Source organism: Theobroma cacao, chromosome 6, assembly GCF_000208745.1.
Source record: "Theobroma cacao cultivar B97-61/B2 chromosome 6, Criollo_cocoa_genome_V2, whole genome shotgun sequence".
NCBI classification, from domain to species: Eukaryota; Viridiplantae; Streptophyta; class Magnoliopsida; order Malvales; family Malvaceae; genus Theobroma; species Theobroma cacao.
In genome coordinates this window covers 23,677,551-23,705,444 of record NC_030855.1, presented here as the reverse complement: position 1 = coordinate 23,705,444, position 27,894 = coordinate 23,677,551, and the positions used below count along the sequence as shown (strand labels likewise).

At 35.3% G+C, this 27,894-nt stretch overlaps 5 protein-coding genes and 1 non-coding gene across 7 annotated transcripts; 5 read left to right on the top strand and 1 right to left on the bottom strand.

Moving 5' to 3' along the window:
• On the top strand, positions 4,229-9,893 carry LOC18596826 (protein SMG7L). Of its 2 annotated transcripts, none has more exons than XM_007025529.2 (6): positions 4,229-4,526; positions 6,050-6,186; positions 6,286-6,876; positions 7,021-7,143; positions 7,258-7,466; positions 7,613-9,893. In XM_007025529.2, exons 2-6 carry the CDS (start codon positions 6,124-6,126, stop codon positions 9,678-9,680), a joined length of 3,054 nt encoding a protein of 1,017 aa, XP_007025591.2. In that variant the 5' UTR covers positions 4,229-4,526; positions 6,050-6,123; the 3' UTR covers positions 9,681-9,893. The 2 variants fall into 2 exon arrangements, with proteins under 2 accessions (XP_007025591.2, XP_017978683.1); XM_018123194.1 differs by having other exon boundaries at positions 4,238-4,526; positions 6,080-6,186.
• On the bottom strand, positions 10,143-10,214 carry TRNAE-UUC. Its single transcript has one exon. It is a non-coding gene; the product is annotated as a tRNA-Glu (tRNA).
• Positions 10,145-12,262, top strand: LOC18596825. The gene is made up of 3 exons (XM_018123295.1): positions 10,145-10,433; positions 10,559-10,716; positions 11,659-12,262. The coding sequence occupies exons 1-3, from the start codon at positions 10,353-10,355 to the stop codon at positions 11,738-11,740; spliced, it is 321 nt and encodes a 106-aa protein (XP_017978784.1). The 5' UTR covers positions 10,145-10,352; the 3' UTR covers positions 11,741-12,262.
• Positions 13,753-20,237, top strand: LOC18596824 (transcriptional corepressor LEUNIG). Its single transcript, XM_018123222.1, has 18 exons — positions 13,753-13,919; positions 14,037-14,100; positions 14,255-14,352; positions 14,810-14,925; positions 15,009-15,178; positions 15,539-15,584; positions 15,671-15,776; positions 16,024-16,073; positions 16,266-16,439; positions 16,792-16,857; positions 17,001-17,054; positions 17,235-17,382; positions 17,818-17,927; positions 18,008-18,157; positions 18,393-18,548; positions 19,092-19,208; positions 19,299-19,496; positions 19,906-20,237. The coding sequence occupies exons 2-18, from the start codon at positions 14,066-14,068 to the stop codon at positions 20,050-20,052; spliced, it is 1,941 nt and encodes a 646-aa protein (XP_017978711.1). The 5' UTR covers positions 13,753-13,919; positions 14,037-14,065; the 3' UTR covers positions 20,053-20,237.
• On the top strand, positions 22,099-23,472 carry LOC18596823 (ADP,ATP carrier protein 1, mitochondrial). The gene is made up of 3 exons (XM_018122855.1): positions 22,099-22,518; positions 22,607-22,951; positions 23,140-23,472. The coding sequence occupies exons 1-3, from the start codon at positions 22,099-22,101 to the stop codon at positions 23,470-23,472; spliced, it is 1,098 nt and encodes a 365-aa protein (XP_017978344.1).
• LOC18596822 (ADP,ATP carrier protein) lies at positions 25,572-27,344 on the top strand. The gene is made up of 3 exons (XM_018122854.1): positions 25,572-25,997; positions 26,086-26,448; positions 26,671-27,344. Exons 1-3 carry the CDS (start codon positions 25,572-25,574, stop codon positions 27,016-27,018), a joined length of 1,137 nt encoding a protein of 378 aa, XP_017978343.1. The 3' UTR covers positions 27,019-27,344.

The window sequence follows — 27,894 nt, the reverse complement described above, 5'->3', positions numbered from 1 at the left end:
CATGGCCATGGCACTGGCCCATGTGCAAGGTGTACTATTATTCTTTCATTTTGTTGAGAAAATATAAAAGAACTAAAGCTGAACCCATAGCCCAAACTATTTTGGGGTTGTGCTTCTTTCTTTAGTTGCAATAGCTTCATAGCATGCCGAAGGATGACATGTACATCCTAGCAAGGCAAATATCTGCCTAATAGGAAGATGATGACGTTCCAGATCGTTCATTTCAGATTTCAAACACTTATCCTTCTACTCCAATTGAAAATTAAATGGGATGGGACCCCGAACATGCAAATCAATCAAAGCAGGAAGCAATTAGAAATTATTGAGGAAATATCTCGAGTTTAGTTTCCAAGTCAGGGAACGGATGACTCGTCACAATAAGGAACAAAGAAATATCTGTAGCAGAAGTGTGGGTGGTGAAGTTAAAAGTGAAATTAGGAACCAGGGCCGATCCTTTGATGAAGCCATTCAAGCAAGGACTTTAATCCCCAAATTGAGGAGGCTTTAATTTTAAAAAAAATTTATAATTTTATAATAATTATAATATAATAATTATAAGTTAAAATATATAAAATATTTAAAAAATATAAAAATAATTAATAATTAATAATTAATAAAATTATTTATTTTTTTATTTTTTAATTATGTGCTTAATAAATTTTAATTTTTTATTATTTTTTTTTTTAAAATATAATTAATTATCGACTATATTCTCTTATTTTTAATAAACTAACAGTCATATATATTTAATCATCTCCAACAACTATTTTTTTCTCATTTATTTCTCTTATTTTTAATCAACACATTTAATGATTTTCAACAATTTTTTTTATATATAAAACTAATTATTTTTTTTTCAATGTATAATATCTACTTTTGAAATCTTCTTTTCTCATTTGCTCTTTTTTTCTTTAACTTCAATTTTTCTCTAAATAATACACAACAAGTCTATTCTTTTATTATCTTCATAAAACTATGAACCTCATTTGAAAGAATATTATCTTAATCTTGAATGTTCCTTAAAATATAACAACTATTCTGATATTAATGGTTTAGATTTATTTTCAGAATTAAAATTTTTTAAAAAAATTATATAAGAAGAAAACAGTCTAATTGACATATTTAATCATATAAAAAGACTCAATTCTTTTCCAAATGCATATATTGTTTTTATAATAATGTTAACAATTTCAGTAAGTGTTTCTTCAGGAGAAAAAAGTTTTTTCAAATTAAAATTAATAAAATTTTATTTAAGATTAATAATATTTCAAGAAATATTAAATAAATTGATTATATTATTAATTGAAAAAAAAATATTAAAAAAACTTGATTATAAAATTTTAATTAAAATTTATACATATCAAAAAGCTAAAAAAATAAAATTTTAATAAAAAAATTTTCATTTAAATATTTCACTTTATGTCTTTAAATTTATTGAGCCGCTCCTATCAAGAACACGAGGTAAGCCCGACGTTTACCGGCAAGAATATTGTCAATCCCGATCACAATCAATCTCCGCAATGGCAATCTTTTAGCACAAATCTAATTCTTATTAGGGGGTGAGACACACTGGAGTTGGATTTTTCTCGTCAGGGAGCAATCACTGAGCTTTGATCGTGGTTTGAAAGCTTACAAATCAGCAACCTAACAACAACTACGTAGACCCAAGTCCAAGTTTATTTTTGACTTGTTTGATCCATTGCATCCTTTTTCTCTTTACCTTTGTCTAAATGAGGGTGGAGTTAAAACATCTTTAAAACAAAATCAAATAAAAAAATATATTAAACAATTAAACAAAATTTATATATAATTCAATTATTATTTATTTAAAAAATTAAATAATATTCAAAAAATATTAGACATATAAAAAGTACTCATTAATAATAATGATGGTGTCATTTATATATATACATATATATATATATATATATATATATATATGATTAAATGTAACTATAAAAAGAATTTTTCTCACTTTTGACACTTAAAAGTGAAAGAGAAAATAATTTTTCAAACTCAAATGAATTGTTTCTTTACTTTGTGTGTTATAACTCTCCTCTTATTTTCTATTTATCTCTTAAATTTGTAATTAACATCCTGAGTTATTAGATTGAACTATTGAGATATAATATGTTATGATAATCTATTAGTTTAGACTGTTAAGATATAATATGTTATGATAGGCTTACATTTATATCAAAACTTAATGAGCTTGAATTAGTATACTCACTTTTATTTTTTTTAAAATTTGATAGGTTTAACATATTAGTTTAGAAATTATTTGTTGAGCTTAACTAACAATATACTAATCATAATGACTATAATTTTATTAAACAGTTTGAAGAATAAAACTAATTATTAAATAAAAAATTATTTTCAGAGCCATTAAAAAAATATATAATAAATAAAATTGTATTGCAAGCAATACAATTATTTCATTCTATCAATTTGTATGTATATTCTTGTTAATTAAAGTTTGCAACATACATGTTAGAATGTATTGGTTATTTTGAATAAAAAATAATATATTGATGAAATTTTAAGTAACAATGCAATACTATAATTTATATTTAAAAATTACATAATAATTTATTTATTTTTAAAAATTAAAATTATAAAAAATAAAATTCGCATACCACTTAAAAGAAAAACATGATAAATAGAAGACAGAATCCACATATGATATAATAAAAAAGAAAAAAAATATAATTGATGATTTGTAAAAATTTGTGAAAGAAAATTATAAAAATTTAGAATATAGAAGTAAATAGAATAGAAATAAATAATAATAATATAAATATAAATTAAAAAAATTAAAAAAAATTAAAACTGAATCAAGTATATGAAATTATTTTGTTATTTTTTATTTATATTAATTATTAAATAAAAAATTATTTTAAAAATCATTAAAAGTTTATAAAATTTTAAAAAAATTATAAAAATTTAAAAAAAAATTAAAATTTAGGGGTCATGACCCTCCAATCCTATAAGGAGGCTCCGCCGCTGATCTAAATGGCTTCTGCTGAGGACAAAATGCAGAACAAAAATGATCCTACCAATTCTTTAATTGGATGTAATTTGTAAGTCCTGTAAAACGTTGCAGCATGAACCGTCAGGCCAAACCAACAGTTTGACCATGCAAGTTGTTTGAATCCTATTATGCTTTTTTTTTTTCTATTAGTTTGTGATATCAATGATGATTCGACGGCATAAATTGGTAGTGTCAGCAGGACATATGAGGCATCTATGGGCTAAAGACCATGCGTGCACGACAATCACGCAGCAGGAAGCTTCTCCCCTATCCGTGAAGATTTGAACGTTGAAGGGTAGACCTTGACTAAGCATTCAAGCACATTTATTCTACTATTGTTGTCACAGCCAAAGGCTCTCTTCTCAGTCTGGCAAAACCCAACCCCACCTTTTTCATGATTTCACACCTTTTTATCCACAAAGACAAAACCCCAATTCTTCTAAAGCAAACTTATTTGATGATGTATTTTTAAGGAGTATACATTTTTATTTCAATTAATTGATTTATTAGCATGATATGAAGTTTAATTTTTCAAGGAATGTCTCTCCTGGGGAAGAACTTTAGAGTCTTCGCAGATTTTTTCTAAGTATATATATATATATATTGTCAAAGATGATGTCTTTCTTTTTGTTAAATCCATATTTTTGTTTTTTCCAAAATTGGTTCGTACATGAGTTGGCACATTTCATTGTGGGCTAGTTGAATTTTGGTTCTTTCTTTTAAGGATTTATTCACATTTGTCCACAGGCACATCATAGTCAGTGACTTTGTTTGCCTTGGGAAGTCACAAGAGGGACCCCTCCCCCAACCACCCATCAGGCACCAGCTTGTGAGGCTATAGCCCCCACACCATTAATTTAATGCAAGACGAAAGCTAATTCAAGGTTAATGTAATCAATGTAGTAATTGGATAAACCATGTAGTAATCATGCTACCGAAAACGATGATGGTGCTATTATTCTTATAAAAAGTTCTAATGGAAATTCTAAGACAAGAAAAAAGAGGGGTTAGCTTGGATTGCAAGGGATACTCTTCATTTAGTCAAGAGAAACAGATGATGATGATGATTTGAGTCACTTTTATATATTCCTATCTTTAAAGATTTTATATTCCGTGATGACTAGTTACTCAGAGTAAGAATTGGGAAGGAAAAAAAAAAGCAACAAAATTTAAAAAAAAAAAAATCATAAATATTGGGGGTCAGAAGTCTTTCCCCGAGTCTCATCATCAGCCACCTTTTGCTTTGTCTGTTTCACAACTGAGTAGTACAGGTGGCTAACCTCTTCTTGCAGCTGCCAATCCCCGCGCTTCTCTCTCTGTCTTTCTCTTTCCCTTCCATATGGGTGCTTCTGCTTGGTTAGTTTGGTCATAGTTTCTTCTCTAAACATTGGCAGTAAATTGCTATGTTTCATGGGGTTTTGTTGTTGATGCCTTTTTCTTTTATCTCTCTGTACTTTTCCCCCCCTTTTCCCTGGTGCTGGTTTCTCATTTCCAGGTATGATATTCTTTGTTTGTAGTGCTTGAAAAAGATCTCAGCTCTTTTGCTTTGATCAACTCTTGGTTGCTTACTTTGATGTGGTTTCTTTTACTGTTGCCGGTCTTGTTCCTCTTCTTGTTCTTGCTTCCTGCTAAAAATTTTCATGTTTAGTATAGTAAAGGTGAGTCTTTGCTCTGTTGGCTGATGAGTATTTCTCAAATTTCATTTCGTGTGGGTTTTGTTTTCTTTAAATCCTCAGGGAATTTCTGTAATTCTCTTTAGTTTAATGTTATGGTTTTTCTTATGGCTAGTAAACAAGAAGTTTTATGCTTATAAAGCTGAAAACGTCGGGGCATCTGTTGAGCAATTCTCACCTCTGAACATACAATACTTGTTTCATGGTGATGATGATGGTCAATTTCTGGATGCATAATCTGCTTGAAAAAAGTTAATTGTTGCCTTTCCTTTTCTTTTTCCCCTCTGGTGATAGTGACTGGGAAATTTAGTTGAATTTTAGAGGTATTAGTACTTTTGGATTTGGTTTTTTTTGTGGCTTCAAGTTCACTCCATTATTGTGATCTTTTCTCATATTTCTGCTTAAGATGTCAAATCCACTCAAAGTAAAATTTGAATCAGACTTTTAACTGTTCTAAGTGCTGCATGTGCTAAAATAATGCTTTCATCGATGTCAAGGGCATTTGGATGATTTTGCAGATGAAGTCCTTTACTCTTATTTTACATAAGTGAGTCTGTGACATATAAGGGGAAAAAGAAGCAAAGAATTGCTTTCAATAGCAATTTACTTTCTGATATGTATGTTAGCATTTTGGCGGACAAGAATATGCAACTAGTAAGTTAAAACCTTGGTCTAAGGAGCCCAATTTTTCTTTACAAATCCACAGTTTTCCAGTGTAAGAAGTATTGTCAAAGAGATGTAGGTTTGTGGCATTTGTTGCTCATTTGGAAAGAAGGATTTGTGATTGCAGATATGAATTTGATTTGTTATCAGTAGTGGGATGACTATAGAAAATGTACTGAAATTGGTAAAGGTTCAATGTATCTATTGATTTGAGATGTGATTGGTATATGAATTTGAGAAATAAAAAATTCTGCTTGGGATTTGATAAACAATAATTTAGAAAACTCCATGATTCGTTGACTTAAAAACCATATTGTTTTGAGTTCCATACAGCCAATGTGGGCTGCTGGCAGTCCAAATTCTTCTATTTGTTAAGGAGCTAGTCTTTAGCCAGTCTGTTTTGCTGATGTACTAACCTAGTTTGGAATTTATAACTATTCATGTTAGTTAAATCTCGTAGAATTACGTTTTAGACTCCCCAAGACTTGAATTATACATTATTATACTCCCAGCTAGGACTAATACTTTAAATTTAAATCCAAGTTTTGGAGATATCATAAAAAGTGCAAGTCAATATTCTTTATTTTCTCTATAAAGTTTCCCATTGTTGTTGTTGTTTCTTCTTCTTCTCTATCTCTCCACTTCTTTCTCATTTTTAACTACCAACATTATCAAATGACAGGTCAAATATGCTATAAATATTTGTGTCCAGTTGATGAGATAAAAAGATATTGAAGAAGTGTCCCGGCTATAACCATGAGTAGTACTTTAGCTGTTCCCCTGAAAGATCAGAAAGAGAAGGCAAATTTCCTTCTTGAGGTACATCTTTGTAGCTAGAATTTCATGTGATCTTCTTTTTTGATACAAATCCCTCTTGTTTCAATTAGTTTTAGACTCTCGAAATCATGTTGGTTTCAGATTGCTAAGACAGAAAAGCAGTTATGGGCAATAATCCATTCCAAAGGTTTATTGCACTCTGATGTTCGGGACTTGTACCATAAAGTCTGTTTAAGTTATGAGAGTTTCATTTTGAGCGATCAAGAACTGATAGAACTTCAAGATGTTGAATATTCACTGTGGAAGCTACACTATAAGCACATTGATGAGTTTCGCAAAAGAACAAAAAGAAGCTCTGCTAATTCAGAAAGTGTGACATCTGTGATGGCCCCAAGTTGTGCTGATGACAAACATGTAGAAGGGTTTAAGTCATTTCTGCTGAAAGCCACTGAATTTTACAAAAATTTGATTGTGAAAATCCGAAGTCATTATGGGCTTCCACAAGAATCTTCCTTGTATAAAAGTGGTGGCAGCGCTGCTTCTGTTGAACCAAAGAAATTGCAGAAATGTCACTTTTTGTGTCATCGTTTTTTAGTTTGTCTTGGGGATCTGGCTAGATATATGGAACAATATGACAAATCTGGTGTCCAGAAACATAACTGGTCAGTTGCAGCCACCTACTACTTGGAAGCTACCACAATTTGGCCAGATAGTGGGAACCCCCAAAATCAGGTAATTTTATGTATTTTTCTTACTTTCTCTATTGATATATCTCGATGAACGTGGTAGTCTGTGCCAATACTATAGAACTGAGTTGCATTTTTGATGTTTGATTTCATGATTTCTTCATATATAACCCATCATGTTCACTCTTAGTTGGCAGTCTTGGCAACATATGTTGGTGATGAGTTTCTTGCTCTATACCACTGCGTAAGAAGTTTAGCTGTAAAAGAACCTTTCCCTGATGCCCAGAACAACCTCATTTTACTTTTTGAAAGGGTAAGACTTATTCTATATGCTCATTTATTGCAAATAAATTTTACCTTTTAGATATTCATGCCAACTTCTGATATCCAAATATTGCATTTCCTAATGCTTGTTGCGGTTTTGCAGAGCAGGTCAAGTCATTTGCATACTCTTTTAAGTGAGGCCCAATTTGATTTCTTAAAACCATCTGAAAGAAGTGATGCCTCGGTCAAATCACGATCAAGTAGGAATATTTCAGATTGCTGTCTGTTGAAGGGTGAACATGATCACTCTGCAGAAATGAATTTCTGGCCACTCCTTATCAGAACACTAAGTTTCTTCTTCTTAAAATCAAGGTAACCCTTTAACCACTAATGAACAGATTTAGTTTGTTTCAGATGTAATTATGTTGTTTTAAGGATAAGGTATTGAGTTGTCAGGTGTTTACATTCCATTTTAAATCAAGTTCTCATTTTCTTCGCAACTTTATGATTTGAGGCAGTTTGGAGGACTTCCCCTGTGCTTTTGCATCTACCATGAGAGAGTTGGATATGATGATGGTGTTAGATGATATGAAACTAAGAGCCATGTTGGAATCCTATCAGCTTATGGATTCGGCTAGAACAGGTCCTTTCCGTGCTCTTCAAGCTGTTTCCATTTTCATATTTGTCTTCCATTATCTAATTAATAGCCCAGAAATCAAAGGGTCGAAAGATGGAAGGAGTAAGCAACATCTTGAGAAGATACAATTGGCATTGACTGCTACCTTCATATTCATGGGACGTCTTGTTGATAGATGTTTAAAGGCAAATCTTTTGGACTCTTGTCCCCTTCTACCCACTGTACTTGTTTTTGTGGAGTGGCTGGTGAGCATACTTGATGAAGTCGAAGCATACGGGGTGGATGACAAAACTACAAGCTCTATATCTTATTTTTTTGATACTTTTATTGACCTCTTGAAGCAGTTCAATGTTAGCGTTGGAGTTTTGTCCCGTGAAAGAGCTGCATTGTGGGAAGATTATGAGTTGAGGGGCTTTGCACCATTAGTTCAAATACATGTTTCATTAGATTTCTCAACTAACTGGGATCACATAGACAGTTATGAAAGTGGGATTGAATGCCGTATTCAGCGTATAATCAATGCTGCGATGAAGATTGCAGACAGATCAAATGGTTCCTATAAGTGGATCGCCTATGATAGTTCTGGAAGGAAATTCTATGCGAAAGATACAAATGTAATGCCTGAGAGACCAGAATCAGGAAAAGTAGGGTCTACCAGTTCTGATGTAAATGTCAAAGGGGTGCATTCTCATATTGATGAAGCCACAAAGGAGTGCAGGACACAAATTGCCAATGAAAATGAAAGCAACCATGCTATGAATGGGAAAGCTGTTGTCATGGAAGAGGAAGAAATAATTCTCTTCAAGCCTCTTACAAGATATAATTCGGCCCCACTCTATGGTTTAAGGAACAATGCGAAAGACCCTGCATCTCCAAAAGAGATGGAGGAAAATGTTCCTTCTGATGAATGTTTGCGCCGCGCTACATCACTACTTATAGCCCAAAACCAGGCCCATTGTGATGCTTCAGATTTTCATTCTGACATTTCTAATTTCAGTCGCAGCAAGCCATTCAAGCAGCAGGAGCTTTTTGTAAAAGATACTACAGCCTTTTCATTTTCAGAAGTCCCCGTCTCTGCTGGGCCTCCTTCTCTTAGTGCTTGGGTTCTAAATAGAGGAATTTTAAGCAGTACTGAAGAGGGGAGAAGTGATATGAGTAGACAGGGGTTGAGCCCAATCGATGAAATAGCTACTCCATCCCTGAGTGGTCTCTCCATCTGGCAAACTGTGGATTCTGTCTCTTCTTCAAGATCTGAAGCTTCAACCAACCATTACTCACCTCCTCCGTATTCAGCTCCTGTGCCTTCTGCCCCTTTATTGCCTGATGATGCTGCTTGGTATAATGGTACTCAATCTAGTATATCTGAGGTGAAAGGCTCAGGGTACATTAGTAAACCAGGGAATTTCTATGATGCATCAAGGGTAAGTGGCTACCCCAATTGGTCTCCTGATGGGGAACTTAATTATGGTTCTGCTATTCCAGGTTTCATGGAAAAATACCCCCCTCCATTTAGAGGGATGACTTCTTCGGAATGGCTTCGTCAATTCAGAGAAAGTCGCAATCTTGTACGGGCCAACAACCATGTGAGTCCTATCAACTTTTTTGCCCCGGGGAACCCCAGGAACTTCCCCACTCCTGATGCTTCCCGCTTTGGCCTTTTTGATCAGTATGGAGTTCCTTCTGTTTCTAATCCAACAGTTAATACAGAGAGTTCAATAGTGCATCCAGGATTTCCCCTTGCTTACGGCGTGGATGATCAGAGAAGGGAGAAGCTGTTTCATGGTTACCAAAGGCCAAGCCCTTATGGTTGTGGTGCCGTGACTGAACTTAGAGACGAGCCACAGCCACTCTTGCAGTATCTAAAGGAGAGAGAATGGCTACTCCAGCAGGATCCAACCCTGAGAAATCCTACTATATGGGAAAATAAAACTTGCAAATCAAACAGATGATAAAAGCTTGTCTCAGGGCTTCAGTACAGCATTACCCCTAGGACTTAGATGTCAATTTAAACAAGTTGATAATTGTTCATGCATGTATATATCGACAGAAATTGACAATATGTATAATTTAGCCAGATGTTCAAGTGTGAAGAAATGTCCAGCTTGTCCACAAGCCTCACAGATTTAGGATGATTTTATAATAATATAATGTTCTCTTACTGACCAGAAATGTTTCTCCTCTCAATATACTTTACTAGATGTTATGTTTACTTGAAGAAAATTGGTCCAGAATCCCATCAAATAAGGCGACCAAAGCCAAACTACCATATTATTGTTACTACTATTTTCTGGGTGAATAAACTACCAAAGCTTTTAACATCTCCAATATCTAATTCTGGACTTTCAGAGTGTATCAAAAGCCATGAAAATGGAGAGATTGGTCACTTTCTATAGGGTGGAAAAAAAATACAATTCCGTTGCCGGGGATCGAACCCGGGCCTCCTGGGTGAAAGCCAGACATCCTAGCCACTGGACGACAACGGAATTTTTATAAGTGATCCCTGTTGAATTTATATGTCGATTTGTCAAATAGAGCTAGCAGTTTCGCCCTTGATTAAAGCCTCCGCCTTTTTGCTTCCTGGGTCTCAACCTTAAGATCTAAAGATCCTAAACCAAACTCAAATGGAAAAGAAACAGTCAGCACGAGGAGATATATCATCTGCCCAAGCAGTTTTACTTGGAGCTTTAGCTCCTGGTGTCAACGTCCGTTCAATTCCTCCTCAAAGATTCTGCCTTTTTTTTTTGCTGTGTATATATACACATATAATTTGCAGGCATATTTATGTAGTACTAATAAAAGTTCGGATTTTTTGTTGTTTGTGTTTCAGGGTCCCACATGGAATACACTGAAAACAGCGTTTTTGATGTTGGGTCTTTGCCTTGCTGTTATGTTCGGTTTAGCATTCTCCTCTAGCGACTCTACCTTGATTCTTCATGTTGCCTTCCTTGTTCTCATCACCATCACCCTCTTTTTACTTCTTGACTGGTACTATTTCTTAATTCTATGCTAGAACCCCATTATTATTTGACCCAATTTTCATTGTTTTTTGGTTTAGTTGGACATTGATTTATGTTTTCTGGTTCCATTAATTTTCGGATGCTTTGTGTTATTCATGGTTTGATCATTATTTAAAGAAAACTATGGGATAGTTATAATCATTGGACAATTTCGTTAATATGCGTATTCTTTCATCTTGAGCTAAGCATATATATGCGTTATCTTTTGCCCGATTGTTCTCATTGGATCAGAGATTATACTTATTAAGCTATATTGGACTGTCAAAGGAATTTGTTTTGTAATTATCATGACTCCCTCAGACTTTAATGGTTTGGCATTTTAGTTCTTGTCATATATCCTAAGCTGTTAAGCAGCAATTGCATGACTTTCGTTTTTAATTATTTTCTGATTTTTTTCTCTGAAAGGAACTGGTTTTGTAATATGTGTGCTGCAATCTAAGCAATGCCACCTAGTGAAATTTTGGGTGTATTCTCACAGACAGGATGAATATTGTGGCTTACACCAGAAGAGCATGCTCTTGTCATATAATCTGTTATATCAGGTGGCAGTTAGGATTGAACCTGCAATTGCACCACTGCCCTGTTCTTATGCCCCATAGCATGGTTTAATAGCAGGGGTAAGCTTGCTGGGAGCGCTTAATTTTGTTTAAATCATGTTCTGAAGTATCAATTGCTACATGCATGCTTTAGTTGTTCCCAGTTTTAGAACAACAAATTGGAGGTAGAAGGCAGAGGTGATTGTTTTATCCTATGATGATTTCTATGATAGCAAGTCATTGGGTGCATAGGGATTTGGCCTTTGTTACAGGAACAGGGTCTGGGGCTGCATAATTGAATCTCTAATCTTCTATAGTTGGAAGCTGTTACTTTGCAGACACCCTGAATTAGTATGATTGGATTTCTCATGCAGGTTTCTTGAACAGACTGGTTTGGTTTCTGTTGAATGTCAAATGCAAGAGATGGACTTGGTACCAAATGATCGTCGGAGATAATCAATAAGAAGCAAGTAAACAGAATTAACAATTTCCATTTTTTTTCTTAATATTTATATAGCATTTACAAGTGAAGATTTCATCAACAAAGGAGGAACGGCAACAAGATGATAAATGAGAGGCATTCCTACAGAGGGAATGAGAAGAAAAAGTTGAGGAAATGGTGAGCGAATCATGGTACTTCCTCCACTCGCTCTAGAATCGCATCAGAGACACCCTCATTAGTCGCTCTTTGGCTCCTTCTCCTTGTGTTTGCTCTTCTTGCTCTTGATGAAGCAGAAGCATGAGCAGCAAGGGAGCTGAAGCAAAAACTTCATATTTCATGAACTGATGGTTCGAATGTTTGCAGAAAACCAATGTCTATATAGAGCTCCATCCTCGGTTTATTATTATTATTATTTTATTCTCATATTCATTTCTGTTCTTGGATGCTATTCGTATTCCTCATTGTTATGGATAAAGAAGATGCCTAACTTCACAATGACTTATTCACAGCCATTGGATGTCTTCTGCTTTTTTGTGCGGATCATGTTACTATATACATATATCTTGCAAAAGAGTTAAAAAGGCCATGCTTTTGTGTTCTATTCCTTGGCGAAAACAAGCTTTATGTTTTGGCAAGGAATAAGCAGCTGCAACTTGCAATGCTAATGTGCAAGGCAGAATCTTATAGGTGGTTCTGACCTCTAGGAAATTGGTTCATCCCATCCCATCCAAAAAAGGTCACAGGATTAACTTTAAATCTCGTTGACGTGAATACTTATATAAGTCTTAATAATTACATTCATATTTAATGTAAAATAATATCATAAAAATCGAAACTATTTTGATGGATGTTTGTGATCAAAGTAATGATAGATAAAATAATAGTTTTTTTGGACTCCTCCTAAGGCATAGTAATGTAAGTAGCATCTAAGATTGGAATATTTCAATATGGTAATTTAATCAATTATGGTAAGTATTATGTTTTCTTGACATAATAGTTTAAAAAGTTTTTGAACTATTAAAAAAATTTAAATAAAATTTTATTATTTTTTGTAATTTTATTTAGAGTCAAATAAGTCCTTAATAACTGATGTTTGATTAATAACAATTTTATATATACGTTACGCATACATGGTATTGACGTGAATTGTTAAAATGCAATGGAATTATATCATCATAACACATAAATATATCATAAAATCATATACTATAACATGTTAGCATATCATGTCACGTGATATAAAGTGAAAAATAACAATTCAGTTAGTCAACCATTAGTGATAAGAGATTATTAAATTCAAATAAAAGTACAAAAATTTGATTAAATAAAAAAAATTAAATTATAATTTAATTTTTTTAGATGTTATATCTTCTTTAAAAAAAATTAATGAGTGCTTTTTTCTAAAAACAACTTTTTGTTCATACATAGTAATCAACATAATTATTTTTTTTTTTGGTAAAAAAATATTATCCCAATATAAAATAAAAAATATGAAAATAGAGATTTTTTTGAGAAAATAAACTAAGAAATACAATAAATACTGATTATTGAAATCTTAATTGTTTCCTTTGACTGCTTGCACAATACATTGGCCTCGGACGACACTTTGCCAAAAGCTTCCTGCTTCGCTAAAAACTCTCTAATTTTACCATAAATAGAAAAGAAATCATTAATAAGACTTCCAATTAAGCCTCTTTATTACATGGGGGAAAATCTGTTCCAATTAAAAGTCTAGTCCCTTCCATTTCAATTGTATCACATGAATAAAACCAAAAAAAGAATCACAAAATTGGAAAAAACAAACAAGAAATAATAAAAACTATTATTGCCAAAAGGATTTAAAGGGTCCACCACACGATTTCCTTGAGACCACCATGGCCTACACATGAAGATATGAAAAGAAACCTCACCGTCTCTCTCTTTCTCCTGTAGAAAAAGCCAAATTTGTTTGTTAGTGGCCAATTCATTTTCATTCAATTTTGGTTCTGTTTTGCATGGCACTGTCACTTGCTGCTTAGCCACCTCTGGGTATCGACTGTCCGTCCTCCTCTCTCCCCCCCTCCCTTACGTTTCCTTCTTCCTGTTGTAAATTTTCAGAACACAACAACTTCCCCCTCTTTTGTTGTTTCCTTTCTTTTCTTCTTCATTCTCATTTTGATTTCTACTACCCCTTAAGGCTAAATCTTTATCTGGGTATTCTTGTTTTCATCGTTTCTTGCTTTCTTTCTTTCTTTCTTTCTGTGCTCATTAATGTTTATACCCCACGTAGTCTACTTCATGCTTTGGTCTTTCTTTGTTTTGTTTTTACAGTGGAAGTGAACGTTTTTTTTAAGGTAATAATGGCTTCAAGTGATGGTTGGGATGCTGAAAAAATGTGAGTTTCTGCTCAAAGAGTGTTCTTGGCATTACCATGATCGTGGGATTTAGGCTGTTCAGTTCTTCTGCTTTGCTTTTTTCTTTTATGGTTCTCATTGTATCAAGAATTTTTACTGCTTGAATTTTATGTTTGTTTGATTTGGGGGGCAAAGGCTGGACCTTTACTTGCACGATTATTTGATGAAGAAAAACATGCATGAGACTGCTACAGCTTTCAGAAAAGAGGCCGGTATTTCTAACCATTCTGTTGGTATGAGCTCTTTCTTTTTCATTCTTTTTTTTTTCCCTATTTTCTTTCTCTCTTGTAACATATAAATTCCGTCAATTAAACTTATTTCTAATGACTGATTCTACAGTTATATATTTTTAGTAGATAATTATCAATGTTGGAAATGCTTGTCATATATTTTTCCTTTCAAATGTCTTGAAGGTTATGCAGTTGATGAAATTGCATCTATATGTATATCAATGTGCATTAATGTTTCTGTTATCTTTCTCCAAGAACAAAGATATATAAACCAGTTGGTTTAATTTCTTCTACATGAGTCTTTTGTTACTTCCGTTTGCAAGGCTTATTCTTAATTTAGCATTAATGCATGAAAGCATTAGAGTTTCCCCTTTTTTTTTTCAGATTTTTTTTACAGTTCACATTGTTGCTATAAATCGTGTAATTTGCTGATTAGAGTAAAAGGGGTCATTGTTTTCAGTGATTGATTCTCCCCAAGGGCTCTTACAAGAATGGTGGTCAGTATTTTATGACATATTTGCCTCAAGGCTACCAAAGCATCAAGAGTACTCTGAGGCAGAAACCTCTGCTAATAAGGTGATTGTTTATGGGATCATGTTGAGCCGAACTTTTTATCGTAACTCTATAAACTTATCTTGTGTTGTTTGTCCATTTCTCAGGCTGAAATATTGGAGAATCAATCACTAAATTTGCGTTCAATATTGACGCCATCAATGATAAGTCAGCAAAGGCCTGGACCGGTTCTCATTCCCAGAGATTTTGATTCCAGTTTGCGGTTCCTTGAAGCTAATCAACTGATGCTCCCAAGCTCCTTTGCAGCCAGTTCTAGGTATACATATGTTTTAATTGAACTAAAGGTTTGTATAATTGACAATCAGTTGACAGTCACTTTGGCTTCTTTATTTCCCCTATACCAACACAGAACTTATTATGAAAATTAACTAAGATATTATTATGGAAATACTCGACTTTTTAATAGACAAAGAGTTTCACCCTTTGGTACATATTTCATGATTCACTGCAATTTGAAAGTAGAAACAATTATAGGAAAATTTTTTCCCATTGAAAAAGTATGATCTGGATTAAGAAAGGAAGTATATATATTATCATTCATGCTGGTGAATGGTAATTTGCTTCATTGCTAAATTGAGAGTTAATTTTTTCTCTTTAACATTCATTCATGTACCAGCCGTCAGCAACAACAGATAAATTTTGCCCAGCATCAAGTTAAGAGGGTATGTTCTGAAGTATCTACTTGTGTTCACAAGAGCACCAAGTTATTGTGAATTTCAGTAAATATAAAATGTTCATCAATGTGCAGGAACACAGTCAAGGCATTACCTTGGGGAGAACCATTCCTGTAAACCCACTCACCCCCTACGGGGCACAGAAAGGCATACTTCCAGCAACTGGACCTGACACTGCAGGTTAGCTTGGCCATCTTTCTGATTTGAGTTCATGCAGTGTTAATGCTGACAAAACTGTTCGTATCACATGACCTTTGCAATTTCTAGTTATGCTATACTATTCAAGGACATGTGATGAATTATTCATATATGCTTTATTTTGACAAGACAGGAGATGCACGCAGTGTTGGCCTTGATTATTTTATTTTGTTGGCATTGTAACATTATATATGTTAGATATATCTGATGCATGGTCTTTTTCTTTCAGGATTGAATGACTCAATCAACCTAGCACCCATTAATGGATGGCCTTTGGATGTAAGTGGCATGTTAAGTAACTGTTTTTGGAGCCTTGCTAGCACCAATTTTGTGTTCTTGTTGATTTAGTAAATGTTAAGTCCTTCCTAGTGTGAATAGAAGTGTGCTTAAACTTTCACAAACAGTTCTTTAGTTGAGCCTGGTTACCATGGTTTGCATATCAGCCTATCAGATTTAAATTTACTCTTTCAGGCATCAAACTATCAGCAGCAACTTCAGATATTGAAGTCTCAACCTGAGATATCAGCTCAAGGGCTGTCACATATGCCCAGAAACCTGACCCCTACTTTTCCTGGAAGCTCTGCCAAATTCAATTACCGTAATACGATACTTCCTAAGACTGAAATAAAGGGGAATAACAGACAGGTCAGTTGAAACAGTGTCTTAAAAATTTTTGGGGCAGTTGATTTCTTTAAAAGGTTATTATTATTTATTTTTTATAAAAATGAATTATTCAGCATCTAATGGATGTGTTACTAGATACCCTTTGTAAGATGCCATGATGAGATGCATGACAATATTTTCAGAATCAACCCTCTCCCTTCAATAGATATGATGATCATAAATTATAAAGAGATTTTGGAGGAGTAATTGCATGTAACATTTAACTTGAATGCTTGTGTTTATTAGTTTTATTTGTTAGAAGCTCATTAACTCTCATTTATAAAAAACTATCATAATTCTTTTCCTCATTAGTGACTGATTGGTGATGAACCAGATGATGATCCAGACGATGCAAACTGAAGAACAACAAAACCAACATAATATGCTACAGCAACAGCAGGTAATATGTGAGTCATCAGCTTTTTGAGGAAAGCTAATGCTAATGCTTTCCCCAACTTGGTAGAAAATCGTGGTCAAATGTATGAGTCTATGTGCATGTCTAGTATGATACTTATTCTTATAATTGTATTTGCTCTGGATTAGACTAGCAGAAAGAAGAAGAAAGTACTACATTCAAGGGTGCCAGATAAGAAATTGGTATGCCATAAAAACTTGGGTAAAGCTTTTCCATTTTCATCTGCCTGTTATATATATGGGGATTTATTCCATGTCAGTGGAGAGTGTAATCATATTTGCTGATCTACACATTCCAGTATGAACTTTTTGTCTATATCTGCTTCATGATTGTTGCCTCCTTCATGGAATGTCCATCTGCAGGATCGTATCAAAGCTGAGGAGAATAAACCTGTTGATGACGCTGTTGAGTCCTTTCTGTCCCATGATCATGATAATGTTGTTAGTACAAGCACACCTTTCAGTGTTTTGAGACACCGTTCTAACCCTTCCAATGAAATTGAACAAAAAGGTAATTCTTTTAAGACTAGACAGAAAAATGCTTTGCAGGTCTACTTTAATAGGTACTGATGCAATGGAAATGAAAGATAATATACATCAATCTTTATAATGATTGATTTATTCAGTAGAGAAAGTGCAACCCACCTCCAACTGCCTAAGCACTTCCCAAATCTTTGCTAGCCTCCCCTAACCATGTTGTATTGCATAAAAATACTTAATAGCGTGGGAAGACTATATCTGGTTGTACCCCCTAATCCAGGTTGACAAAGAAAGCTTTCTCTCACATCCCTTTCCACCAAACTTGGTGTATATTATATATATATATATTGTGTTTGGTCATATGAAAATAACATGAACTCTGTCAGCAAGGATGCACTTGTGTCAGTATAGCAGTTAAGATATTACTCAGTAATCCTAACACAATGATATGTCATCACTGGTGTAGGCTTCACCTTTGGAGAGGTTAGTTGCCTTCACTCAAGCAAAAGCAAAGTCTTGTGCTGCCATTTTTCATCAGATGGGAAGTTTCTAGCTAGTGCTGGACATGAAAAGAAGGTAGTATCAACGAGTAATACAGGTTTTTTTTCACAATATGTTGTAGAGGCTTAGAGTTGATTATAGTTTTCTTCTGGCAGGTCTTGATATGGAATATGGAAACTCTTGATTTTGTTAGAACTTCAGAGGGCCATTCTCTTCTCATTACTGAAGTTCGTTTTAGACCAAGTTCAACTATATTTGCAACATCCTCCTTTGACAAAACCGTCAAAATATGGGATTCTACCAAAGTAACCATTTTCCTTTGGAACTTCAGATATTTATTTTGTATTTTTCTAAATTTCTGCGTGCTTGTTCAGAATGAAGAAAAAAAGGCTGTTGTATGCAATTCATGTCTCTATAGGATGCTGTTATTCCTTTTTTGGTGTTATAGACAGGCAGACTAGTTGCTCTTATTTTCCTATGATTAGCCAAAATTGATTACCACAGAGTAAATGTTTGGTCTTCATTTCTTTGCTATTGCAGCCAAGCAAATCACTTTGCAAGCTTGTGGGGCATGCTGAACAGGTGTTGTCATTAGATTTCCATCCTAGAAAGATGGATCTCCTTTGTTCCTGTGATAGTAATAATGAGATGCGGTTGTGGAATGTCAACCAACGTTCTTGCATGCATGTTTCTAAGGTCAGATCCTGAGCCTTGTATCTGTTAGAATTTCTCAGAAACATCAAAGTTTACTTATAATTCAGATTGGAAAAGATCCTGGTTTTCTTAGTTTCTTGAGAATAATACAGCATTGAATCACATTAGACTTATGAGGATGTCTAATTATATTTCCCCGGAAATTTGTGGTGGATTGTGAAATTTGGCGATGCTTCTATCTCTTGTAAAGTCTCTTCTTGTCAATGCATTTCAGCCGACCTTTTGAAAGGCAGTTTATGCTTATTAGCAAAAATTGCAAATGGTTAAAATTTGTCTTTTCAGAATTTTTCAGTTTTAAATGCTTATAGTTTTCTATAAAATAAATCTTTGTTGAAAGGAAGTTTAACATCAAAATATTCCTTGTCTTGCATGGCTTAGCTTTATTTACCTGCTCATTTTTCTTGGAAAATATTTAGGTACTTGTTGTTAACACACTTACATCTGGTGTTATCTCCATTAGAATTCTATGTTCCCAAACTTAACCCTGCTTTCACTTACCTCCATTTCCTTGTGAGTTGACTGCAGGGAGCTACTAAGCAAGTTAGATTCCAGCCTCAACTAGGAAAGTTAATTGCAGCTGCTTCAGGAAACGTTGTCAATGTAATTGATGTTGAGACTGACAAGCCCCAGTTCTGTTTAAAGGTTGATTCACTTTATATGTTATTTGAGCTCTACTCATGCATCCAAGTCCATTGTCTCCCTACTGTCTGAACGAATTTTATATTCTTTCAGGGACATAACAAAGAAGTTCTTTCAATTTGCTGGGATCCAAGTGGCGACTATATTGCCTCCGTCAGTGAAGACAGTGCACGTCTTTGGTCAATGATTGATGGGGAATGCATACACGAATTGTGTTCAACAGGCAACAAGTTCCAGTCCTGCACATTTCATCCCGTGTACTCACTACTCTTGGTCATTGGTGGCTACCAGGTAAAGTATTCAAAATATTATTGTTGTCAGTATTACTAAATGCTGTTTATATACAGCATTCTCAACAAATGCTGTTTATTTCTCATATGTCTGGAATTATGTAGTAAATAGCTTGCAAGCCATTTTTGGTATAGATGTTTATCATTTCTTGATGTGTTAACATATACACAAAAATGTAAGTGAACCTCTTGTTAAGGAAAGGGGGTTAAGAATAAACTAAACAGAAACCAGTGGTTGCATTAAAACACAAGGTTGGCTAATTCCAATGGGCTGATACAACTAGTGCTGTCTTGGCCTGATGTTTAGTATATCTCTCTGCCATCCTGTTGCAATCTTTGCTGATGTTATTTTTGTGATCTTGTCCTTGATGTTCCTCTCTCATGAGATCTAATTGTTCGAATTTTGTCAGTCTCTTGAATTATGGAATCCACTTGAGAGCAATAAAACATGGACAGTTGAAGCACACAGGGGATTAATTTCTTCACTGGCAGATTCTCTGCAGACTGAAATGGTTGCCTCCGCAAGCCATGACCAGTGTGTTAAGCTTTGGAAGTAATGATGTCTCTTCATGAGAATTCATGCATCTGCTGGAACCAGTGGCATGTGTACATACGGAGCATTTTTTGGAATGAAGAAGTTAATGGCAACAGCAAGTAGAGTAAACAGCCAGGACAAGTAGCAGAGAAGAAAGATGCGCCCTTTTTTGTGTCAAAATATTGAAAAGTATAGGTGGACTATATACTCATATCTAATCATATTACCTACAGGCTGAAAAAACTACAACCAAAGTTAGAAGAATGAAACACAGCTGCAGCATAATATGCTGCTTTTTTCCTTTTTTTTTTCTTTTCTTGTTGGCTAAGTTTTGAACTTTAGATCCTCTCCTTTTACATGGGAAATGAAAGAGTGTTAAAACTGGTTGTTTTGGGGATTATTTGTGCCCAATAAAGCATTTAATAGTTTAACCTCCACAAAAGAAAATTACTCCATTTTTTCATCTCAAAGCAATGAAGTCCTAAAGAGACAAGCATTTGGATTTAAGATGTTCTTTTCTTTGTCAATATGAAAGGTTGGTCTAATTCATCGAAGTTATTTGAGGGTGTAACTTCCATTAACATCATCTTCATCAAGCTCAATGTCCATGAAACATTGATCCAATAATAAAAGACAGATTGAGAGCATGCCCGTGCAGTACAATTGTGAATGAATAGCACGAGGAATATCATTGTACGGCCATTTGTCTTATATGCATTTCCTTTCTTTCTCCTACTTCAACCAGAGCAAGTAAGCTATGCTTCAAATGGAAAACTGGGTAGTAGATGCTTCTATGCAGTGCTCGTTTCTCCTCACCATTTTTGTACGTTTTGGTTAATGAAAGCAACTAGAGAGAACCAGAAAGAATCTTAGTAGCTAGTAAAGGGGTCTTATACAGGGTACTATAAAAGATATTTCTTTTGTTACTGTAGCTAAATGCTAATTCGTTGAACGTACCTTGGGGTGACCTTATATATAACGGTACGTCTCATAGCTGCTTCTCATTTTAACATGCAAAAATGAATCATCTCCTTTCTCCTTCCAACTACAACCGCAACAGAGCTTTTTGCTTGAGATGGAAAACTGGGTATTTTCTCCTTCTTTCTTTTGCTTTTCTTGCTCAATTTCTTCTGTAATAACTGGTAGTATCTTTCTTCATATTGGTTTCTCTTCTCATTATCCCTCTCTTTAGACCTTTCTTTGGTTCTTGTTGAACGGACGTTAATAATCTAAAACATGCGCACATGTATTTCTTTTTCTAATTATTGTTCTCCTTTTCTACAAGAATCAAACAGAGTAAGTAGCTGCTATATTACTTTACTCGATTCGTGAACTTGAATCCTATGTGAGAACTTATTGTTGGTTTCGAAACTTTCGTTTCTTGGGTTGGACGTGAAATTTTCCTTCTTGGGTAGGAAAAGAAATGCTGTGTTATGCCATTCATGATTCTTGACATGAATTATATTGGTTTCTCTTCTTTTCTTTAGTTTCTAGTGAATGTTTGCATGGGTTCTTGGTCATATACGTAAGCCACAATCCTTCTCTGTTCTTTTCTTGCTTTATTAGATAGCTAAATTGAAACCTAACACTTAGGCCAAGCAGAAGTAGTTTTGGAATGCTAACACGCTGATTTGTAGGAGAATACTAGTAATTAATCTTAATTGGCTCTAATCACGTTGATCTAGAATGGTACTTTAGAGGGTTGTTGAGCAAATCTTGATCACTTTTCTTTCCCTTTAGTCTCCGTTTGGATAGTTTGCTGGGCAGATAATAGTCAGAAACCTTCATTTTTATTATGTTTGGTGTTCTCTTTCTATAGAAGACGAATATGCTATTGAGCTTCATGTTCTTTTTTCCAAGATTTTTCCTCATCTTTCTTCTTAATAAACAGGACATAGACATCACACATGAGTTTGTCCATAAACTTTTTGATGCTTTTATATGTATTTTGGCATTACGCTTCTAAAACCTTATGTTATCTTTATGAATGTGCTTCATTGGATTCTTAAACTAAGAAAATTTTACCCGTATGGTTATTTCTTTGCAGGCTAAAAAAGTGAATTGCAGAATGGAATATGGGCCAATGCATCCACCTGTATCTCAAAAGATACATTGGCAACCTGACCTCCCAGTCAGGCATTTTAATTACACTCCAAGAATGCAACATATTCATGGGGATGGTGCCTTGGTGAACAGGAAATCTTCATCTGTTGTAACACCCTTGCCACCAGCTTTTGTAGGAGCCCCATTGGAGAGACCTTCTATACAAACTGAATTGGCTGTGTCAGGTATTCTCAGGACAGCAGTTGCTCCATTTGAGCGAGTGAAGCTCTTGATGCAAAACCAGAACGAGATGATCAAGTCAGGTCGGCTGACCCAACCATATAATGGAATATTTGACTGCTTTGCCAGAACAATCAGAAATGAAGGTATCCGTTCCCTTTGGAGAGGCAACATTGCAACAGCCACGGCACATGTTTCTGCTAAGGTAACTTCCACCAAAGTTGTCCTATATGTAGCTGTCCTATTCTCATGATTTAGAATTTTGTAACATCCTACGCCTTTATGTGCTACAGGCCATACAGTTTAAAATCCAAGAATACTTTAGAAGTCATGCAGATAGCCGGTGGAGTACTTTTCAGATAGTATCGGCAGTTGTTCTTTCTTCAGCTGTAAATCTGTTTCTTGTTTATCCATTTCTTTATGCTGGAACACGCATGGCAAATGATGTCAAAACCACCGGTGACTTGAGCAAACGGCAGTTTAATGGTATACTTGATGTGTACAGAAAAACTCTGAAAGTAGATGGCATTGCTGGATTGTTCCGTGGATATACTATGGCACTTGCTCAGCTTGGTATGGTGACAGTGCTATCTGCTCCTTTAAAGCCATGGCATCAGTCTTTGTTGAACCAAACGCAGGTCAGTGAGATTTTTCCTTTTATGTCATTAAACTGCAGTTTTCTCCACCATTACTATTTTTTGCCATCCTTTATCAATGTCAACTCCCCGAAAGATGCTGAATGGGGTCTTTGAATCTTTTTATCTGGTTTATAATTACGGGAATAATCTGATAAATGATACGGTTCAGAAATGCTTGTCTTTTGCAGACCAATTATTTGGGCAGAGCTATCATAAACTGTGGGTATCATCTTACTGGCAGCCTGGCTTCTTACCCATTGGATACCGCAACTCGAAGGATGATGATGACCAAATATAAGAGTTCAAGGAATGCATTTGCGCAGATTTTCAAAACTGAGGGTTTTAAGTCCTTTTACAAGGGTGCAGGGGCATCAATCCTTGTAAGTGCTGTTTTCAATGTTTCCGCGGTGTCACTGTTTCACCTATATGATGTTTACCATGCTGCAATGGCGAACCGGGGAGATGGCAGCCAACCTGGTTTCGCTATCTCCTTTAGATGGAAGAGGGACGGGGATAAGTGAAAGGTCAGTGACGGCAGCAGTCATTTCAGTCATGATGGATAACATCTTAGCCCTCCATTCATTCCAAGTTCAGTTTTGACCTTCTTTTCTGAACTGAGAAACATTTTTCCTTTTTCTTCTGGTTAAACAAAGCTGAGAAACTTGTTAAATAGACCAAATGGTAAGGTACTTCTGCTGCGGTTTCCTACATAAAAATTCTTCTTGTATGGGATCTCTATGAGAATTGTGTCGTTGTGATGTGTGTTACATATTTGCAATATTTCAAACGTCTGCTTTCATTTCATTGCTCATAGATCTCTTAAATATTGCATTGCTCTAAACTTCCACAATCCTTGAGCAGCACCCTGACAGTCCCTTAATGATTTACGTTCCATGCAGAATAAACCTAGACGACTAAACTCAGAAGTTAAAATTTACAAGTTTTTAAGATTCTTTCATGGCAGTAGCTCTGAGTAGTAAAGAATCCTGGCCAGTCTGCATAAAATGCAAGTGCTGCAGAGATCAAGAGTTTGCTTGACTCTGGGGAAAATATGCAAACAAAGAGAACATTCTGTAGAGCTCAAACTAATATCAATTGGAACAGATTTTAGGAAATTAGAAGCCAAGTTTTGGCAGCAATCAGAAAAGAAAAATATCCATGTTTCAGCTCCAAGTATACGATGCGATTAGCTCAGGAGAGCTATACAGAACAAGAGGCCTTTGAACGCATTTTCATAAAATTCAAACCTTTTTATGAAGGTGCCAGGGCAGGCAGTCTCAGTTGCTGTCTATCTCTTCATCTTCTTCTCCAACTACCGGTAGCTTTTTTAGTATGTGCTTCTATGCTCGTTTCTCCTCACCTATTTTGTACATTTTTGGTTAATGAAGGCAACTAGCGAGAAGGAGAAAGAGTCTTAGTAGCTAGTAAAGGGGTCTAATACAGGGTATTATACTACATTAGGACCATTATATCTTATACAGGGTGCTATAAAAGATATTTCTTTTAATTACTGTAGCTAAACGCTAATTCGTTAAACGTACCTTGGGTTGACCTTGTATATAAAGGTACGTCTCATAGCTGCTTCTCATTTCGACATGCAAAAAGCAATCATCTCCTTTCTCCTTCCAGCCTGAGATGGAAAACTGGGTATTCTCTCCTTCTTTCTTTTGCTTTTCTTGCACAACTTCTTCTGTAATAACTGGTAGTATCTTTCTTCGTATTGGTTTCTCTTCTGATTACCCCTCTCTTTAGACATTTCTTTGGTTCTTGTTGAATGGAAATAAATAATCTAAAACATGGGCACATACATTTCTTTTCTAGTTTTTCTCCCTTTCTCCAAGAATCAAACAGAGGAAGTAGCTGCTAAATTACTTTACTCGATTCTTGAACTTGAATCTTATGTGAGAACTTATTGTTGGTTTCGAAACTTTCGTTGCTTGGGTAGGACGTGAAATTTTCCTTCTTGGGTAGGAAAAGAGATGTTGTGTTATGCCATTCATGATTCTTGACATGAATTTTATTGGCTTCTCTTCTTTTCTTTAGTTTCTAGTGAATGTTTGCATCGCTTCTTGGTCATATATGTAAGCCACAATCCTGTTCTGTTCTTTTCTTGCCTTATTAAATTGCTACATTGGAACCTAACACTTTGGCCAAGCAGAAGTAGTTATAGAATGCTAACACGCTGCTTTGTAGGAGAATACTAGTAATCTTAATTGGCTCTAATTACGTTGATCTAGAATGGTACTTTAGAGGGTTATTGAGCAAATCTTAAATCATTTTTCTTCTTCCTTAGTCTCCGTTTGGATAGTTTGCTGTGCAGATGATATTCAGAAACCTTCATTTTTATTTTGTTTGGTGTTTTCTTTCTATAGAAGACGTATATGCTATTGAGCTTCATGTTCTTTCTTCCAAGTTTTTTCCTCATCTTTCTTCTTAGTAAACAGGATATAGAAACGACACATGAGTTTGTCATAAAGTTTTTGAGGCTTTTATATCTATTTTTGCATTACGCTTCTCAAACTTTATGTTTTCTGTATGAATGTGCTTCATTGAGTTTTTAAACCAAGAAAATCTTACCCGTTTGGCTATTTCTTTGCAGGCGAAAAGAGTGAATTGCAGAATGGAACATGGGCCAATGCATCCATCTGTATCTCAAAAGATACATTGGCAACCTGACCTCCCAGTCAGGCATTTTAATTACACTCCAAGAATGCAAAATATTCATGGGGATGGTGCCTTCGTGAACAGGAAATCTTCATCTATTGTAACACCCTTGCCGCCAGCTTTTGCAGGAGCCCCATTGGAGAACCTTAAAGATCCTGTTCTGATTGATTTGGCTGCGACAGGTATTGTCAGGACAGCAGTTGCTCCATTTGAGCGAGTGAAGCTCCTGATGCAAAACCAGAACGGGATGATCAGGTCAGGTCGGCTGCCCCAACCATACAATGGAATATTTGACTGCTTTGCCAGAACAATCAGAAAGGAAGGTATCCTTTCCCTTTGGAGAGGCAACATTGCAATCGCCACTGCATATGTTTCCTCTAAGGTAACTTCCACCAAAGTTGTCCTGTAGGTTGCTGTCCTATTCTCAAGAGTTAGGATTTTGTAACATCTTACGCCTTTATGTGCTACAGGCCATACATTATAAATCCTACGAATATTTTGCAAGTCGTATAGATAGCTCGTGGAGTATTTTTGAGGTAGTAGCGGCAGGTGGTTTTTCTACAGCTGCAAATCTGTTTCTTGTTTATCCATTAGTTTATGCCGGAACACGCATGGCAAATGATGTCAAAACTGCAAATGATGTCAAAACTGCCGGTTACTCTAGCAAAAGGCAGTTTAATGGTATACTTGATGTGTACAGAAAAACTCTGAAAGTAGATGGCATTTCTGGATTGTTCCGTGGATATACTATGGCACTAGCTCAGGTTGGTGTGATTACAGCGCTATCCGCTCTTTTAAGGCCATGGTATCAGTATTTGTCGATCCAATCGCAGGTCAGTTGGATTTTTTCTTTTATGTCATTAAACTGCAGTTTCATATCTTTTTCTTTTTCCCAAAAGATTCTGAATGTTGTCTTTGAATCTTTGTGTCAAAACTCAAAGGTGAGACTTTCCCAACAGATAAACCCGTGTTTTTAGCTATTAACTGTTTGTATGAATTTGATTCAATAGGTAACGTTGTCTGGTTTATGGTTAAGAAATGCTTGTCTTTTGCAGAACAATGATTTGGGCAAAGCTATCTTGGACTGTGTGTTTGATTGTAGTGGCAGCCTGGCTTCCTACCCTCTGGGCACAGTGAGTAGGAGGATGATGATGACCTCAGGAGAAGCTGTCAAGTATAAAAGCTCACGGAATGCATTTGCGCAAATTTTCAAAACTGAGGGTGTAGAGTCCTTCTATAAAGGTGCAGGGGCAGATATCCTTGTAAGTGTTGCTTTCAAGGGTTACGCGTTGTTACTGTCTCACCTATATGCTGCTTATTTTGCTGCAATGGCAAACGGGGGTGATGGCGGCCGACCTGGTTTCGCTCTCTCCATTAAATGGAAGAAGGACGGGGTTAAGTGACAGGGCAGTGACGGCAGCAGTCAATTCAGTCATGATGGATAAAATCTTAGCCTTCCATTCATTCCAAGTTCAGTTTTGACCTTCTTTTCCCTTCTTTTCTGAGCTGAGAAACATTTGTTCTATCGTCTTTTGGTTAAACGAAGCTGGGAAACTTGTTAAATTGACAGAGTAGCAAGGAAGGTATGATATCATTAGGTTTGATTTTGACACAGCGGCATAGCTTTCCCCTGGCAATAACTAATTCAGTTCAGTATGCTACTTCTGCTGCGATTTCCTATATAAAAATTCTTCTTCGTATGGTACCTTTATGAGAATTGTGTCGTCGTGACATGTGCCAGTGTGTGTTACATATTTGGAATATTTCATTCGTCTACTTTCATTTCATTGCTCATAGAACTGTTAAATTTTGCATTGCTCTAAACTTCCACAATCCTTGAGCAGCACCATGACAGTCTCCCTTATTGATTTACGTTCCATGCAGAATAAACCTGGACGGTTAAACTCAATAGTTAAAAATTACAAGTTTTAAGATTCTTTCATGGCAGTTGTTGTGAATAGTAAAGAATCCTGGCCAGTAGGCATAAAATGCACGTGCTGGACAGATTAAGGGTTTGCTTGACGCTAGAGAAAATATGAAAACAAAGAGAACATGTCTGTAGAGCACAAGCTAACATATCTATAGAAGCCAAGTTTTGGCAGCAATCAAGAAAGAAAAAATGTCCATGTTTCAGCTCTCGAGTATACAATGCGATCAGATGAGAAGGAGCTATTCAGTACATGAGGCCTTTGAATGCATTTTCATAAAATTTCAAAATGCAGGATCCTTTAACAAGAGTCCCTTTTATGAAGGTGCCAAGGCAGGCAGTCTCAGTTGCT